This window comes from Aspergillus karnatakaensis (genome assembly GCF_047715665.1).
Source record: "Aspergillus karnatakaensis strain CBS 102800 unplaced genomic scaffold BJY04scaffold_57, whole genome shotgun sequence".
Taxonomy (NCBI): Eukaryota; Fungi; Ascomycota; class Eurotiomycetes; order Eurotiales; family Aspergillaceae; genus Aspergillus; species Aspergillus karnatakaensis.
Window position 1 is genome coordinate 154,768 of NW_027395769.1, and position 17,879 is coordinate 172,646.

At 49.8% G+C, this 17,879-nt stretch overlaps 7 protein-coding genes across 7 annotated transcripts; 5 read left to right on the forward strand and 2 right to left on the reverse strand.

Annotated features, from left to right (window-relative positions):
- Window positions 1-386: 386 nt before the first annotated feature.
- Window positions 387-3,266, forward strand: BJY04DRAFT_210062 (tRNA-guanine(15) transglycosylase-like protein; the record flags this gene model as incomplete). The annotated part of the gene is made up of 9 exons (XM_073714207.1): window positions 387-455; window positions 510-760; window positions 809-892; window positions 949-1,269; window positions 1,314-1,371; window positions 1,422-1,499; window positions 1,546-1,733; window positions 1,781-1,922; window positions 2,331-3,266. 9 exons carry the CDS (start codon window positions 387-389, stop codon window positions 3,264-3,266), a joined length of 2,127 nt encoding a protein of 708 aa, XP_073567121.1.
- Window positions 3,267-3,328: 62 nt separating this feature from the next.
- BJY04DRAFT_130775 (AN1-type zinc finger protein) lies at window positions 3,329-4,490 on the reverse strand. The gene has a single exon (XM_073708480.1). It carries the CDS (start codon window positions 4,327-4,329, stop codon window positions 3,391-3,393), a length of 939 nt encoding a protein of 312 aa, XP_073567122.1. The 5' UTR covers window positions 4,330-4,490; the 3' UTR covers window positions 3,329-3,390.
- A 653-nt stretch (window positions 4,491-5,143) lies between these two features.
- On the forward strand, window positions 5,144-7,842 carry BJY04DRAFT_210064 (uncharacterized protein; the record flags this gene model as incomplete). Its single annotated transcript, XM_073714208.1, has 4 exons — window positions 5,144-5,329; window positions 5,388-6,137; window positions 6,185-6,379; window positions 6,814-7,842. 4 exons carry the CDS (start codon window positions 5,144-5,146, stop codon window positions 7,840-7,842), a joined length of 2,160 nt encoding a protein of 719 aa, XP_073567123.1.
- A 620-nt stretch (window positions 7,843-8,462) lies between these two features.
- On the forward strand, window positions 8,463-10,066 carry BJY04DRAFT_198591 (DUF1774 domain-containing protein). The gene is made up of 4 exons (XM_073712624.1): window positions 8,463-8,622; window positions 8,697-8,919; window positions 8,971-9,410; window positions 9,478-10,066. Exons 1-4 carry the CDS (start codon window positions 8,613-8,615, stop codon window positions 9,684-9,686), a joined length of 882 nt encoding a protein of 293 aa, XP_073567124.1. The 5' UTR covers window positions 8,463-8,612; the 3' UTR covers window positions 9,687-10,066.
- A 302-nt stretch (window positions 10,067-10,368) lies between these two features.
- On the forward strand, window positions 10,369-14,538 carry chsB (chitin synthase class II). Its single transcript, XM_073712625.1, has 6 exons — window positions 10,369-10,561; window positions 10,626-10,913; window positions 11,208-12,916; window positions 12,969-13,153; window positions 13,201-13,367; window positions 13,416-14,538. The coding sequence occupies exons 2-6, from the start codon at window positions 10,696-10,698 to the stop codon at window positions 14,323-14,325; spliced, it is 3,189 nt and encodes a 1,062-aa protein (XP_073567125.1). The 5' UTR covers window positions 10,369-10,561; window positions 10,626-10,695; the 3' UTR covers window positions 14,326-14,538.
- Window positions 14,539-14,562: 24 nt separating this feature from the next.
- BJY04DRAFT_198599 (SAC3/GANP domain protein) lies at window positions 14,563-16,877 on the forward strand. Its single transcript, XM_073712626.1, has 3 exons — window positions 14,563-15,007; window positions 15,064-16,330; window positions 16,383-16,877. Exons 1-3 carry the CDS (start codon window positions 14,935-14,937, stop codon window positions 16,591-16,593), a joined length of 1,551 nt encoding a protein of 516 aa, XP_073567126.1. The 5' UTR covers window positions 14,563-14,934; the 3' UTR covers window positions 16,594-16,877.
- Window positions 16,878-16,879: 2 nt separating this feature from the next.
- BJY04DRAFT_198600 (uncharacterized protein) lies at window positions 16,880-17,706 on the reverse strand. The gene has a single exon (XM_073712627.1). The coding sequence runs from the start codon at window positions 17,480-17,482 to the stop codon at window positions 17,267-17,269; it is 216 nt and encodes a 71-aa protein (XP_073567127.1). The 5' UTR covers window positions 17,483-17,706; the 3' UTR covers window positions 16,880-17,266.
- Window positions 17,707-17,879: the final 173 nt, after the last annotated feature.

Consider the following 17,879-nt stretch of genomic DNA (forward strand, 5'->3'; position numbering starts at 1 on the left):
GGAACCACTATCTCAATGGGCTGCTGCCTAAAGCCTTTTGGTGTAGCTCACGAACTAGTGATCAGCCAGAGACCCATGAAATTCTGCAATGGCAGTAGGCTTAGGTGGACGAATGTCCTGAAAGTGAAGATATGGAGTCAGTCTCATATCATGATATCTTGTCTGGTAACATACTGTACAGTACGTAACGTGTTTTTACCGATAAGTGAGCCATCAAACAATGCAAACATCCCTCGAATTTATCGAAGAGCCAGGAACAGAGCCAATGCTCTTCGTTAGGAGTAGAGAGCTATATTGTTTCATTGATGACCTATATCCAGCCGAAGAAGTGCACATTTTTGCTGTATAAAAGTGCAAAAGCAGCCTCGCCGTCGCCAGCCCGATTCATGTCGACTGCCCCACCGCGGAAGGAAATGCATTCAGCATTGACCTTTGACCTGCATCGCAAATGTTCTGTGAGTTCAGGGCTTTTTATATGCTTGCGTTTATACTAATATTGGATTAATTAGACAACGAAAGCTCGCGCTAGCACCCTCCACCTCCCACATGGCTCCGTTCCTCTACCGATCTTCATGCCGGTTGCGACACAGGCGTCCCTCAAGGGCCTTACGTATGATCAACTGAGACAAACTGGGTGCATGCTGTGCTTGAACAATACGTATCACTTAGGGCTAAAGCCCGGACAGGCAGTGTTGGATCAGGTTGGAGGGGCGCATAAACTGCAGGGATGGGATCGAAATATTTTGACAGATAGCGGGGGGTGGGTTATGCGGATGAGCTTGATCGCCTATTGCTGACATATATTCAGCTTCCAGATGGTCTCTTTGCTAAAACTTGCCAATGTAACGGAGGAAGGTGTTCGGTTCCTGAGTCCGCACGATGGCACTCCAATGTACATTTCGATCCCACATTGAGTCGCGTGCCCACTGACAACCGTCTACCCTGCAGGCTCCTGACCCCCGAACACTCGATTTCCCTTCAGAACTCCATAGGGTCCGATATTATTATGCAATTAGATGATGTGATTGCGACAACCTCGCCAGATCATGCACGTATAGAAGAAGCGATGAAGCGTTCAGTGCGTTGGTTGGACCGGTGTATTGACGCTCACAAGAATCCGGAGACGCAAAATCTATTCTGCATCATTCAAGGAGGACTAGACTTGGAATTGCGGAAACAGTGCTGCGAGGAGATGGTCGCTCGAGATACCCCAGGAATTGCCATTGGAGGTCTTTCGGGTGGAGAGGCTAAAGAAGAGTTTTGCAAGGTGTATGTTGACCATTCTTCTATGGTGTCTGTACTGATATAGCTAGGGTTGATACGTGCACGGGTCTTCTTCCAGATTACAAACCGCGATATGTCATGGGAGTGGTAGGCTCCGGCGAATCTGTCTCGAAAGAGTGATACTAACCAGCATATAGGGCTACCAGGAGGACCTGATTGTAGGAGTGGCTCTCGGCGCAGACATGTTCGATTGTGTATGGCCAACGAGAACTGCTGTAAGTATCATGTTTGCTGCCAGAGGATCAATGCTAATTTTGATAGCGTTTCGGAAACGCTGTAGTTGCCACGGGGAATCTCAACCTTCGTCATGCCTCGTTTGCCCACGATTTTAGGCCGGTAGAGGAAGGATGCGACTGTATGACTTGTAAGCCAAAAGAAGATGGGGGGCTCGGCATCACAAGAGCATATATCCATCATCTCGCTGCCAAAGAGACAGCTGGAGCACATCTGTAAGTTGAATCTGCACTAGTCGGATGTTGGAAACTAACATGAAAAGTCTTACTATACATAACGTCCACTATCTCCTGAAATTGATGGGAAGAGCGCGACAATCTATTCTAGACGATCGGTTCCCCGACTTTCTGCGAAATTTCTTCCTGACGCTGTATGGCGAGAAGTCGAAGATCCCCCCTTGGGTTGTAGGAGCGGTCCAAGGAGTGGGCGTCAACCTACTAGAAGACTAATATGATTTGCTTGAGGCTCGAACTCAACCAACGCATAACCCCACATTCCAATCAAACTGTAAATCCATAGATGGTGGAGCATTCAACCTTGAACCCAGACCTCGGTCCCTCATAGTTATACAGTCTCAATAGGTAATTGGGTCATAATTGGGTCACGTGAACTCGCGACGCGTCCGATCCGCGTTCCAGATCTTCCTTCGCCTTCTGAACCTCAATTTCTGTTGCGACAATATCTAGTCCACTCCGCTTGTCCATTCCTCCAGGTCGCATTTCAGTCCTTGAATCTTAACTACTGCGCGTAAAATGACTGTCCCGACGGAAAATGATGGCACCAACACCACTCTCCACAACCCTTCTCACGAGGAACACCAATACCTCGACCTAATCCGCCAAATCCTCGCCGAAGGCGAACATCGCCCGGACCGCACAGGCACAGGAACCCGCTCTATTTTTGGCCCAACGCCCATGCGCTTCTCCCTCTCAAAACCAGATCCTTCCAACCCGGCATCTAAAATTCCCGTCCTGCCCCTCCTAACCACAAAACGCGTTTTCCTCCGCGCCGTCCTCGCCGAACTCCTCTGGTTCATCTCCGGTACAACTTCGAGCATTCCGCTTTCTGAAGCTGGTATTAAGATCTGGGATGGCAACGGCTCGCGTGAGTTCCTCGACAGCGTGGGTCTCGGCCACCGGGAAGTCGGCGATCTCGGACCCGTCTACGGCTTCCAGTGGCGTCATTTTGGGGCTGAGTATGTTGACGCTCATGCGGATTATACCGGGAAGGGTGTGGACCAGCTAGCTGAGGTTGTGAGGAAGATTAAAGAGACGCCGTTCGATCGACGAATAATCATGTCTGCGTGGAACCCGGCGGACCTGAAGAAGATGGCACTCCCGCCTTGTCATATGTTTGCTCAGTTCTACGTCTCTTACCCGGAGGGTATTGAGGATGGGAAGGGCAAGGGGACGGGTGAGCTGAGTTGCTTGCTGTATCAGCGGAGCTGTGATATGGGACTTGGGGTGCCGTTCAATATTGCTTCTTATGCGCTGTTGACGCATATTATTGCTCATGCGACGGGGTTGAATGCCGGAAAGCTGATTCATACGATGGGTGATGCGCACGTTTATTTAGATCATGTTGAGGCGTTGCAGGGGCAGCTGACAAGGGATCCGACGGAGTTCCCGACGTTGAAGATCAAGAGAGACGATCTGGGGAGTGGTGTCATTGATGGGTGGAAGGAGGATGAGTTTGAGGTTATTGGCTATCAGCCTCATAAGGCCATTAAGATGAAGATGAGCGTTTAATGGAATAGCTCATAGGTAGGTAGACGTATTTGAATTCCCAAACGCCAACATAGAGTGTATCATGCTATGCAATATGAATCGTGTCCAGGAAAAAATGGCTCAAAATGGCTTGAAAACGAGATGCTCACTTCCCCAACATTACTCCAGCTCCCCGCAGCAGAACGATCGTGTCCCCAGACTTCACCTTCCCACCACTGATCGCATTTGAAAATTCCAGGAACTCCCCACTCTCGACATGGAACAACCGCAGTCGTTCCTCTTCACCAGCCCGATTGTTCACATTTTCAACCCTTAACCGTTTCGCAGCATCATCCAACACTCTTCCGACCTTCCACCGCGAGTCGAACCAAAAGTCCCCATTCGGCGGATCAACACCCTGCGTCTGCGACGTCCCGACGACATGTAAATATACCCTCTTATCAGCAGGAACCGCTGTATCTCCCTTCGCCGCTTTCTTAAGAGCGTTGACCTGTATGGCTCGCGCGGCAGGACTACTCGCTTTCGGTTTCGGTTTTGCAGCAGCCGCGGCAGTAGCAGCAGCTTGACTCTTATCTTTACCCCATGACCGGACGCGCGCAAACATAGAGCGAATGGTATCATTCGGCGCAGCCCCGTTTGCACCGGTGCCTTGTCGCGGGGCAACCTTGGCGCAGTCATGTTCCTCCCGCAGCCGATGCTTAAGACAATACTGTCTTGAGCAGTTCGGGCAGCGAACTCCAGGGTCCTTCATTGTATTTATTAACGTCTTGCATGACAGATGCGCGCACTGATCTGAGTTGTAGATTGTAGGTTTTTGCGTCGGCGTGCTGCTGGCGGATTGTCGGGTGGCGTTGCGGCGACGGGCCCATTCTCCTTCTTGCGGACAGCGGTGGGCGGTTTCGGTGCGGTGGTCGAGGCAGTATGTCCCGCGGCAAGATTCACAGCGAAAGGGTAGAAAGTCTAATTGGTTGCAGTATTCATATTGGCAGTGTCGGCCGATGGATTCGAGGTCTCTGTCGGCCATCTGGGTGAATGACTGCGGCTCCGAGCCGCCGTTGCCTTTGCTCATGGAAACTGGAGACATGGTTAAGGGACTGTAACGGGAATATGCAGTTGAAAGAATGTGGGAGTGTGGCGAAATATATTCCAGCCTCCTCAGTATAAATGCAGCTCAAAAAAGGCAAAAGACGATGAGTTCGATTAGAAACAGAGTCGAGGAGACGCTGCTGGAAACCGCTGGTAATGCGGAGGCTGACTCAGCCTCTGATCGTCCTAAAGAGGTAATTCTTATCTATACCCGACTGGACCCGTGGACCGAACTCGTGACCAAATGCACTCTCCAAAGAAGGCTCGGGCACTTCGTTTGCTTCGTACGTAGTATTTTCATCAGAGTAGTGGTTAATAAATGGCCAAACTTCAAAAGGTTTCATGCCGTCCGCCTGTGAGGCTGTGTCTTAGAGCTCCTTGGTTGATGGCTATTACAGAAGAAGCTAAACTAAAAGGAGATAGCTTATATAAATCCAGGCACCAACTCCAAGCTGACGCAACAAACCGACCATCTCCCTGCAGCATCTTTTTACAGAGCTCAAGCGACTCGATCCCAGGGCTCTGACTGCAACAGTATTCTATATTGTAGCAAATACTTGTTGATTTGTTATTCCTGAGAGAGCCTGGATCGATCCATACAGCAACGGGATCTACCTTCCTCGGCTTGCAACTTCCCTGTAGCACGAAGCTCGCACACCCCTCAGTCATCAACTGCACTTATTAGAACATCTATCTGCGAGCCCGTCGAGCTTCTCCTCAAACTCGCCTCAGACTTCAGCTCTCACCTGTTTGAGATTCTTAGCACTCATTCTTATCATTATCATTAACTGATTGCCCCTAAAGTCTTCGCAATGAAGCTCTCCACGGCTCTCGCCCTGGGCGCAACCGCTGCCACTGGTGTCTGGGCCTACGCCATTCCTCAACAAGATGTGCTAGAGAATCCGAACGTCCATCAGGAGCAAGAGTACTATCTTATTGAATTAGCCCCTTATCAAACGAGATGGGTTACGGAGGAAGAGAAATGGGCCCTGAAGCTGGTATAACTCTCCGGGGATCCGCTGAATCATCTCATATTCTAACAATGTCATCACTTAGGACGGTGTGAACTTTATCGATATCACAGAGGACCGAAGTTACGGATTGTATGATCCGACACTAGAGGCCAGCAACTCTGTCCAGTATCCCCAGAATCTGTCGCATGTCGACACAGTCAAGGGTCTCATCGGCAGTCTCTCCAAGCAGAATATGCAAAAGGACCTAGAAAAGTTCACCTCATTCCACACAAGATACTACAAGTCAGAGGACGGAATCGAATCCGCAACATGGCTATACGACCAGGTGAATAAAGTGATCCATGATTCGGGGGCCGATGGGTGGGGCGCAACCGTCCAGAAGTTCGAACACTCTTGGGGTCAATTCAGCATCATCGCCCGTATTCCCGGTTTGACCAACAAAACTGTTGTGCTGGGTGCACATCAAGACAGCATAAATCTATTTCTTCCCTCGCTCTTGGGGGCTCCTGGTGCTGATGACGATGGCAGCGGGACTGTCACGATTCTTGAGGCTCTGCGCGGACTGCTCAAAGATAAGGTAATCGCATCCGCTCAGGCTCCTAACACCATCGAATTTCATTGGTACTCGGCTGAAGAGGGTGGAATGCTCGGCTCTCAGGCCATCTTCTCCAAGTACAAGAGCGACCAGGCGGATGTCAAAGCTATGCTGCAGCAAGACATGACGGGTTACATCCAGGGCACCATTGACGCTGGCAAGAAGGAGGAAATAGGAGTTATGACAGACTATGTGGACAACGGACTTACCACCTTCCTTAAGTCTACCATCACTACCGTAAGTGAGCCCTTCTATCTCTCTGTACCCTTGCTGACAGGTCCCAGTACTGCAGCATTCCCTTTGCCGACACTAAATGCGGATATGCCTGCTCTGACCACACCTCTGCAAGCAAGTACGGATACCCATCAGCAATGGCGACCGAATCCGAGATGGGCAACAGCAACAAGCACATCCACACCACCGGCGACCGAATTGAGTACCTGAGCTTCGATCACATGCTAGAGCACGCCAAGCTGTCAGTGGGATTTGCGTATGAGCTTGCGTTTGCTCCGCTTTAATGTTGTTTGGGGGATTCTTTATGACCTGACGTTTACACTATCATTAATGCAGCTTGGTTTTCTCAGAGGCTTAATATAACCTATATTCCCCAATATATCCACGTCTTGCCGTAGCTTTTTGTCTGTGTGGTCGACCATTTCTATAATCCCAGATTACTTCCGCATTACTTCATACCTTCAGCAGAGACAACGCGGTCGGGTGGCCAATTGGAGAGGCAAAACCAGCGCTGAGGGTGGTCCCAACTGCGACCGGCTTGGCACCGTTGACACACTGAACCCAACAGAAAAAGAACCTTGGAACGTCATTTGCGATACCTTCTGAAACTTCAATTAACTTTCGAACACATCTCCTCCAAAACCCAAAAATGGAATATACCGGACCTTACTCTAGGGAGCTAAACATAGCTTCTCTGGCCGTCCAGAGGGCCGCGCTATTGACGAAAAAACTCATATCAGCTATCGACAAAGGACAGCTCGAGAAGGCCGACGAAACCCCTGTGACGATAGCAGACTTCGCTTCTCAGGCTCTCATTATTGCAAGTATTCACCATGCCTTTCCAGAAGACGACATCGTGGGCGAAGAGGACTCAAAAACGCTTCGTGAACGACCGGAGCTGCTCGAACGTACCTGGGATCTAGTCACCTCTTCTCGCCTTGAGGATGAAGAGAGCGAGAGCCTGCTATACAGGCCTAGTTCCAAGGAGGAAATGCTTAATCTGATCGATCTGGGTGCGCAGGGGAGCTGCAAGCCACAAGGCCGGTCATGGGTGTTGGATCCTGTGGATGGTACGGCGACGTTCATGCGGGGCCAGCAGTATGCCGTCTGCCTGGGGCTTGTGGAGGATGGCAAGCAGAAGCTTGGTGTTACGGGGTGTCCGAATCTCAACTTGGAGTCTGGGCTTATCCACGAGGATATTGTCGACCGAACGGGGTACGGGTACCAGGTCTTCGCTGTTGTCGGGCAAGGTGCGTGGATGAGGAAGATGGGAACCGGATCTCTGCAGCCAGCGACGAGGCTTGAAGCGAAAGCGCAGATTACGGAAGGCAAGGACCTCCGATTTGTCGATTGCAAGTCGGCGAACTCTTCGGACTATGATTTAAATGCGCGACTCGCGGAGGGTCTGAAGGCACCTTGGCCACCCAGGACGGATTTGTGGTCTGCGCAGCTGCGGTATATCGCCATCGCGGTGGGTGGATGTAATGTTCTAATCAAGATTCCGCGGAAAGCTTCGTACCGCTCGAAGGTTTGGGACCATGTGGGCGGCATGCTGATTGCTGAGGAGGTTGGGTGCACTGTCAGCGATTTGCAGGGGAATCCTGTGGATTGTAGCTTGGGGCGGAGTTTGGAAGGCTGTCAGGGAATGATAATTGCGCCGTCCTCCATTCACAGCCTTCTCGTTGGAGCTGTGAAACAAGTACAGTGAGGAAAGCAGCGAAGCGGGACCTACCAGATGTTCTCCAATAGATCGGAATTATACTTTCATGCTGTACTCTGTATCCCCTCGTTTGACAAGTTCTAGTTCTTTCTTCTGTTCTTTCTCAAAACTTAGACGCATACTCCGAACTCCGAAATCCCTGGTAGAGTCCCGATGATCGACCTATAACTATGCATCAGGCTACAAAGAATAATGGTGAACGATGGCCTTGGTTCGTTCACTCCATAGTTGGCTTTGCTGCATAATGACGGGGCCCTTAGCCCGTTGTTGGCTTAGTTCCCTGTTCTGTCACTGGTTTAGCCCCCATCCATCACCTCATCTGCCCGTTTTGCTCACTCTTGTAGGTAGCTTTGGTGGATGGTAAGTCAGATCAACTCACCGTCTCACACAAGGCAGTGCACGGATCGGCGACAAAAGATGGGGAGATCACAGCTACATTCGGGAAGACGCATCAATGTAATGGCAAATCTCAGACAGTGGCTATACTCGATACGCCCTGGTCCAAAAGCTGGGAGCCAGTGAGGACTGAGGATGCTGCGAGGGTGTCATAAGATCAGTAAATGCGGGGGTAGGTAGGTAGGGTAGGGAGGAGTAGGTAGGCAGGCACGGCCAAAGGCCCGGGTTGTCGTCATTCGTCATCCCAGTAGTATTATAAGAGCAGTTCATGCACCATCCATTACCACGCATTATCCTCTGCTTCCTGTCGCTGCTCGAACTTGACTTTCTTGGAATACCCTATAACTTAAGGTTCTTTTACCATGAGTTCCTGTAAGCTTCTTGATAAAATCGGTTTTTATGGTTCGGTTCGCAACTTTGATCTGACCTGACTAACTACCCCTCAGTGAACAGATTCAACCCTTTCGCAAGACGAGAGGAGCACAACTCGAATGTGCTCACCGCATATCGAGTGCTAGCTCCTCTTTCATGGGCTTTGGTCGTGATTGTCGGTATCTGGTATTCCATACACAGCCCTGATCATCCATCCAACAGCCATAAACTTTGGGATCAGTTCGGACGCCGTTTCACCCCGTTCAGCGTGGATACTGTGGTCGTTGCGATCTACTGGTAACACTTTTCCCGCATTCCCAGTATCTCAGTATACTTACATGTCCCCAGGATTCTACTTCTCTTCGCCCAGCTATTCTATGTCTCGCACCTCTTCTCCAAGGACAGTGCCGTCGTCACCCTCGCCGCTAATGCCGCATCGCATTTTATCCTGCACAATCTCTTCGTCATCGCATGGATTCTCCTCTGGACTCGAAATCACTACTGGCCAGCTGAAGTAATTCTCATTGCCCACTTCATCCACCAGCAAATCGTCTTCTGGCGCATTCGTGGTCTACCCCCCATCTCCCACCTAGCCGTCGGCGCAGCACCATATGCCTGGACATTGATTGCTCTGTTCTGGAACGGGGCTGCCGCTGTTCACAAGTATAATCCGGGTGCTGAAATCACCGCGAACGTTGCCATATGGATCATCTTCTTGATCGGCGCCTTCCACATCTTTACCGCTGTGGATGATATTCTAGGTCACAGCCTCAGTTTGTTAACGCTCGGTAAGTGCTATAACTTGCTCAATATTGATAATTTCCGGGTTTGAAGCTAAAGCATTGGGATATCTAGGCCTGGCTGTAGCTCAAACTGACCGGAGGCACACCCCACGTCAGTACATTTTCGCCTGGATCATTTTCGGCATCTTCTTCGTCAAATCTCTTTATATCACGGCGACCAAGTATTCTGGTCGCACTGTGTTCTTCCAGAGGTCCACTGAGCCAGAGTCCAGTGATGCCGAGAGAGCGCCTTTGCTTAACGACTCCGCAGGGGCCGCTTAAACCTATCAGGCTCTTGACAAACGACGGAGGTAAATACACTTATTGAAGGAGGTAAGGGGACGGTAGGGGGAACTGACTGAGATTACCAAGGGAAAATGAAAAGGTTATGATACTTGTAACGAATGTTCGTGTTTCAATAATAATGCGGAGGATGGTTGAAATGGCTGGAGACAATCCTATGGGTCTGTTGACTTGAGCGACCCATGGTACGGTCGACCAGTATGTAGCTTATTTATGAATGCATGGTCTTCACTCTGAATTTGGATACCAATTGTTTTGAGGTCCACTGGTGCCTGGATAACCCAGGCCGGCGGAGTACAATGCAGGCCGGACGGGAAGCAAGACCTCAATGTGCACTGCACCACCTTCCTTCAATTCATTAAATGAAGATGCCGCAATAAAACGCACGAATCCAAGGGAGATTTGAAATTAACGAAAGCGACCAAGAGATGGCCAGGCCACCAGACGAAAGAAAAAGGCAACATGCAAGGAACCGCTGCCCCGCTTGGCCGCCGCAAACCTTCGTTGCCCCGGTGACAGCTCTCCGCGCAGCTCCATGGCGATGATGCCTTGCGATCGCTCGAAGCGCCGTCAGTCAGCAAGAAAAACACTTGGGAGTTGAAAGAACCTTACTCAATCGAGCCTTATATCTCCCTCCGTCAGCCACTTCCTTGATACATTGATTCGAGACACCCGCTGTTGATTGTGGTCCTTTGCTCATAGCTGGTGTTTGCCATACACCAACAAACCCCGGTGGGCTCGATTTTACTTGACCTTTGAGATTGTTCTCGGTTCGGCTGTACATTCCTGAAGTCTACCCCGGATTACCTGTTGTTTACCGAGTTTCTTCGACGGAAGCCTGGTGCCTCTCTACAGTGAGTTACATTCCTCCCCTGACAACGGAATCCATAACCAGGTTTACTGACACAAGGAAGCTAGAAAGCAGAAAGTGTTGTTGCGAGTGTCATCTGATAGTATGCATTTTTAAATTGCTCAGGAATATACCACAATGCCGCAGCATCGTATAGACTACCAGGAGGAGCCCCCGGCTTACAGCTACGGAGAGGGCTCCTACCTTTCCGACCACGATGATTCTCCAATTCGTCGCAACGCAGCCACCATGAGATTGCTCCCAACCAGCTCTCAGGTGGAAGAGGATATGGGCACTGATCTAGGAGCTGCCTCGACATATCGTTACGGAACTGACCCATTCAGCGATGACAACCAGTAAGTATCCTGTCATTCTATCCTTCGCTTGTCTTGAACGTGGCATGCCGATGACTGCATCTGGTATTTTGCCATACGCCCGTTGCTGTCCCCTGTAAGAACTGTCAACAGTCACACTATTTGTGCTCCACTCTATGTTTCATGAAAGATGTACACAGCCGAATCTTGATTATTCCTTTGCACCTCAGTATTGGCCTTTCTTGAGATCCATATACTTGAGCTGTATCTTCGTTGAGTTGAGAAGATGGCTCATCCTCGGAGACCAAGAGCTAATGCCAATGTCTACTATGGCAGAACGGAAAGCAGATATGGGAACCGGTACTACGAATATGACGACGAAACGATCTCACGTCCTGCTTCCAGCATGCGAAATGCGCCGACTATCCCTCCACCTACCGCGTCCAACGTAGACGACATGCACTTTTCCTCTCGCCCTGCCTCACCTACACGGCCTTGGTCCCCGACTCATGGCCCTGATTGGGTCAGGCCCCCTTCCGTGACAGGATCACACTACGAACGTGCAGATCTAAATGGCAGTCCACGACCAGGAACACCTAGCTCGAGATACGGAGGGAGTCCAAGACGGCCCCTTCCACCCGCGCCGCTGTTCTCGAAGCCAGGAGCCGGTGGCCAGGATGCGAGAATTGATATCGGTGATGATGACGACCCATTCGGTGGAGAAGGCAGGACAATCAACTCACGTCATGGAGGACGCTCTAGTGTCCAGTCATTCACGAGCGGATCAACCATGATAACAGACGAAAAGGAGCTAGAAAAGATTGATTTGGAAGAATACGACGACGAGACGAGGTCAATGGTGGATCCAAACCTCCACTACGGACCTGCTCCAGAGAAGCAGAACCGCCGTGGAGTTCGAGATGCGCAGATGTCAAAGAAGGAGGTGCAATTGATTAACGGCGAATTGATTCTAGAGTGTAAAATCCCCACAATCTTGCACAGCTTCTTGCCTCGCCGCGATGATCGAGAATTCACACACATGCGTTACACTGCTGTGACCTGTGACCCTGATGACTTTACGCAAAGAGGCTACAAGTTGCGTCAACAGGTTGGTAGAACCATGCGTGAGACCGAGCTGTTCATTTGCATCACCATGTACAATGAAGACGAGTCTCACTTTACTCGGACTATGCATGGTGTCATGCGAAATATCAGCCACTTCTGTTCTCGATCAAAGTCTCGTACCTGGGGTAAGGACGGATGGAAGAAGATTGTGGTATGTATCATTGCGGACGGGCGGAAGAAGGTGCATCCACGTACCCTAGATGCTCTGGCAGCGCTGGGTGTCTACCAAGAGGGTATCGCGAAGAACGTTGTCAACCAAAAGCAAGTTAATGCTCACGTCTACGAATACACAACTCAAGTATCGCTTGATTCCGACCTCAAATTCAAAGGAGCGGAGAAAGGAATCGTACCTTGCCAGGTCATCTTCTGTCTGAAGGAACACAATCAGAAAAAACTGAACTCCCACCGTTGGTTTTTCAACGCTTTTGGGCGTGCTTTGCAGCCCAACATTTGTATCCTGCTTGATGTTGGTACTAGGCCCGAACCAAATGCGCTGTATCATTTGTGGAAGGCGTTCGATCAGGATTCTAATGTTGCTGGTGCAGCTGGTGAGATTAAGGCAAGTAAAGGCAAGAACATGCTTGGCTTGTTGAATCCTCTCGTTGCGAGTCAAAATTTTGAGTACAAGATGTCCAACATTCTTGATAAGCCCTTGGAGTCCGTTTTTGGTTATATCACCGTGCTACCGGGTGCACTCAGTGCGTACCGATTCTTCGCTCTCCAAAATGATGCGGAAGGCAACGGCCCCCTTAATCAATACTTCAAGGGCGAGACATTGCACGGTAAAGATGCGGATGTCTTCACAGCCAATATGTATTTGGCAGAAGATCGTATCCTCTGCTGGGAGTTGGTAGCGAAGAGGGAAGAGAGATGGGTTCTGCGATTCGTGAAGAGTGCTGTGGGAGAGACTGATGTTCCTGGTGAGTACATTTCGAGTGAGCCCAGTGAGTTGACCTGCTAACTGTTATCCAGACTCCATTCCTGAGTTCATCTCCCAGCGTCGACGATGGCTTAACGGTGCTTTCTTCGCAGCTGTCTACTCTATCGTCAACGTGAAGCAGTTGTGGAAGACCGACCACTCGCTACCACGAAAGATTCTTCTCCAAGTCGAGTCCGTTTATCAATTGCTTCAGCTTATCTTCACATACTTTGGCCTGGTAAGCTATCCTTTTCTATGCGGTGAGGCTAGGGCTGACAACCACAGGCGAATTTCTACCTGGCGTTCTTCTTCATCGCGGGTTCGCTTACCGACGATAAGATTGACCCATTCGGTCACAATATGGGTAAATATATCTTCGTTGTGTTGAGATACGCCTGTATTTTGGTCATGTGTCTTCAGTTCATTTTCTCAATGGGCAATCGACCACAAGGGTAATACTTTCTTCAATATTGAGCTCAGCAAATACTGATAGTTTACAGAGCCAAGAAGCTTTACCTTTCTAGCATGATCATCTACAGTATCATCATGGCATACACAGCCTTCTGCACGCTGTACTTGGTTGTGCTCGAGCTTATGGCTAAGACAGGGCACGATGTCCCGATAACGATCAGCGACGGTCTTTTCGTGAACATTGTCGTCTCTCTGCTCTCCACCATTGGATTATACTTCTTCACATCCTTCCTCTACCTAGACCCGTGGCATATGTTCACGTCGTCGGCACAATATTTCGCCCTACTGCCCAGTTACATTTGCACGCTGCAATGCTATGCGTTTTGTAACACCCACGATGTCACTTGGGGTACCAAGGGAGACAACGTGGTTAACACCGATCTAGGTGCCGCGCGTATAATCAACGGCTCCATCGTGGAAGTTGAAATGCCTTCTGCGCAACTTGATATTGACAGCGGCTACGATGCGGCGCTTCGCAACCTTCGAGACCGCCTCGAGGTCCCCGACCCTGGTATTTCCGAGAGCCAGCAGCAGGAAGACTATTACCGAGCAGTACGAACGTACATGGTTTCCATCTGGATGGTCGCCAACGTCGTTCTCGCTATGGCAGTGTCCGAGGTGTACGGCACAAGCTCCGGTGGTACCAACATTTACCTCGCCATCGTTTTGTGGTCTGTCGCGGCTTTGGCTATGATTCGTGCTATCGGGTCGACGACTTACGCTATCATGTACGTGGTCCAGAAGCTGGTAGAAGGCAAGGCCAAATTCGAAGCCGGAAATATTGCCAGCGCCAATGCCAGTGCTGCAGCTAGCTCTCTGGGTGGGACAAAGTCGAACGTTTCTTACGGCAGCAAGGGTTTGAACATGACCGATAAGCTCAACGAAACCAAATGGGCTATGTCGCGAGGCATGCAAAAAGCCATGTTCTGGAAGAAGTGATCACCTCCATGTTCCCCCTATATCGTTTCCTTTGATGTAATTTTTCTTGACTGATGACCCTGTTGACCCTGATTCCCCAATTTTCAATTTTTTATTTTCTTTTGTTGTTATTTGAGATGGATTCTTGTCATATTCTGACTTACTGATGAAAACGCAATAATGGATGGATGTTACTATGTACATAGATAAATCGAACATGATGATCTGCAGGTGCTTTCTGCTTCGCAGCACGTGACCATACGGCACACTGAAACTGCCATCCGTGCAGCACAAAAATCACCACCCGCCACCAAAAGTAACAGCGGAAACCAAATAATGTCTCCTCACTCTCAGTGAAACCCCCATCTACTTGTGTGATTATTGTCTCCTCTCACCATCGTACATCACTCTTCTACCTCTTACCTTTTCTTTCATAGACATCAAAACTTATTGAGAGTGTAGATCGATATATGACTGTTCTCCTTGTGTCAGCCACCGTAGATTCAGGCCTCACTTTCGAGTCATCTCATCAACGCCCCTTCCTTCATTTCCTGTCGTTTTCTTTTCTCTTCATTGTTCGTCAGTTTCAGCTCTGGTTTCTTCCTAGTTCAAGGCCAGGCCGAAGTCGACATGAGTACCGGCGTACCCCCGTGGCGTGCCAGCGCCTCCGCCACAGCTACGACCGCTGTATACCCAAATCATGGTGAGTGCCATTTTCCTTGCTTTATCTCAAGAAGCCATGCTAAATGTATCCAATAGCTACACCGGCGTATATCCCCGTGCAAGCACGTCGGAGCCTTGCTACACCTGCCCCAAGATCTACTACCCCTGTTTCACCTCAGTCAACGACTGCAACAGATTCAACCCCTCGCAAACGATCACGAGTAGAATGGCCGCTTCCTGTCCGCAATTACGTCCAACGAAGCTTTGCCCCTGAACAGCAAATAGCCGGCGTCGCTAGGGAAGAGATGGAGCAGAAGCTGAAGTCAGTCATAACGGAGGCAGCAAACAACGACACACTCAACAAGATCGACTGGGATTCATTACCTTTACCTCAAGTCATGGTGCAAAATGACAAGACTAGGATTTTAGCCAACCCTGAGGCCTCGACGTGGGCTTCTCCATATGCTGCACAATCATACAAGCACGGTGCAGCTGCCGATGATGGGTCGAGGAAGAGGAAATCGGCTGAGTTTCAAACCGATACCAACGCCTTCCCGCCATGGAGGCAAACTAACAAAACAAATGCATTTGAAGATCGAATCACTTATTCACCAACAGACAAGCGACAACGGCTAGATCTCAAGAACTCAAATAGTAAGTCTAAAGCTAATCTGGAAATGCGAAGGAAGCGTTTCGAGGAGCCTCGTGGAGGATACGGATCTTCGCCGTCATCACGCGGTGCCTCTCCAACTCCCGCCCCAACTGGTCCTGTGGTTGGGAGATGCCAGTCTTTAGAGAAGAATTACTTCCGGTTGACTTCAGCCCCCAATCCGGATACGGTCCGCCCTCTACCTATTCTTATAAAAACACTGGACCTGTTGAAGAAAAAGTGGAAGAGGGACAACAACTATACCTATATTTGTGACCAGTTCAAATCCTTGCGCCAGGATTTGACAGTGCAGCACATCCGGAACGAATTCACCGTTAGCGTTTACGAGATTCATGCCCGGATCGCTTTAGAGAAGGGAGATCTTGGTGAGTATAATCAGTGCCAGACACAGCTGCGGGCGCTGTATGCACAACAGCTCGGAGGTCATCCGACCGAATTCAAGGCATATCGCATTCTCTACTTCATCCACACGCGCAACTGGACGGCAATGAACGACGCACTAGCCGATCTAACCCCAACAGACAAAAATAGTATTGCCGTGAAGCATGCATTGGACGTACGCTCTGCACTCGCCCTTGGTAATTACCATCGGTTCTTCCAGCTTTACCTTGACACCCCGAACATGGGAGCTTACTTGATGGATATGTTTGTGGATCGCGAGAGATTGTCTGCTCTATCCGCCATATGTAAAGCGTAAGTCATCCATCTATTCAATTTTCGAACCATTGCTAACAATGACCCATAGTTACAAGCCCGATGTAAAACTTCGCTTCATTACCGAAGAGCTAGGCTTCGAGTCCGACGAACAGAGCGCACGCTTCATCCTAGACCATTCCAAGGATACGCTCCTGGAAAAGGATGGGGCTGTGAAACTGCTCACTGGAGGTGGAGCAGCCCAACAGTTTGAAGCTGCGAGAGCCGGACATCGCGTGGTTGATATCAAGGGACAGATATAAGTTGCATTTCCGATTTCGTTCATACGTCTTTTACTCGATATTATCCCGTGCAAGCACGATCCCCTTATACTTACCCCTCTTCTACCTTCATCTTTTTCTTCACATCGCTCTTCGACTTTTCTCTCGACTACCTGTTTCTCTCGGGTTCGCAGACATATACCCACTTCATTGCAAAAGCATTCATACTTTACCTTTTAACATGGTGAATTGGCGTTTGGCAAGGACTTGAGTTTAGATGGATATGTCCGAGTGGCTACATAGTGAATTACAAGAGTTTTATCGAGTAAGAGCTCCTTGGTCGTTAGCGGCCATAGTACTCTTCTTCATAGGTGCGGGTGGCCGACCATATAATATGTATAGCCGTTACGTACAAAGTACTACTATGGATATCTGGAGTAGGATTCTATTCTAGGCGTACGTCTTCGTATGGATCGAAGACCTAAAAGTGGACTTGTAGACCCGCAGTCAACGTTCTCGAACATAGCGGGGCCGGTCGAGCTCCCGGGTCCTCGAAACTCGAGTCGTAGTAGGTGCCGGTCTCCGATAGAGGCAGTGGCTTGCTGTCACTAATATACAGATCCGCAAGTGTGTAAGCCTCCGATTGCTACTTCGTAGCTACTCTGCTCTACCAAGCCTGCATGACGCGTCTCACAGCGACATTATATCATCATATTCAGAGTGTAGTGGGTTCCGTCTTGCAGTACGGAGTACCTAGGTCTAACCTCAACCAAGCAAGCTCTTCCAGCCTTATCTTTACAGCACTTTCAAACCTCACATTGATAACGAGCTGATTGTAACAACCTACCCAAAGCAGCAAAATACCAAACTCTGGTCCGTCCGAAAGAGGCGGGGAACAAAGCGAGAATGGAACCGAAGGGCTCTCAACCATGGATATCAAAAGCAAGGTCAGACCGTTAGCACCGTGGAGAAGTGACTTCAGCCGAGCCCCCGATCATCCATCGATGATGTGATTTCCCCTTTGTCTGCTGGTCCTGGGTCAGGCTTTGGGTCTTTGTTCAGGGCGATCCGGCGTTAAGTTTCCGGCTCAAGGGGCGCATTGTTGGGGTTTGGGGCTTGGGTGAGGAGGTGGTGAGGAGTGGTGGTGGTTCGCTTGGTCTTGGCTTCGCTGGCATACTGTGGAGGCTGTCACCTGATTTTAAGGTGCGGCAAGGTACGGTTTTACTAGTGGTCCTAACTGCTCCGTAGTTCAGGTGGCGAGTGCCTGAGAGGCGCTTAAGTGACGATACTAATTAGTTTGTTTGCGAAGGGAGCTGGAGGCGATGAGT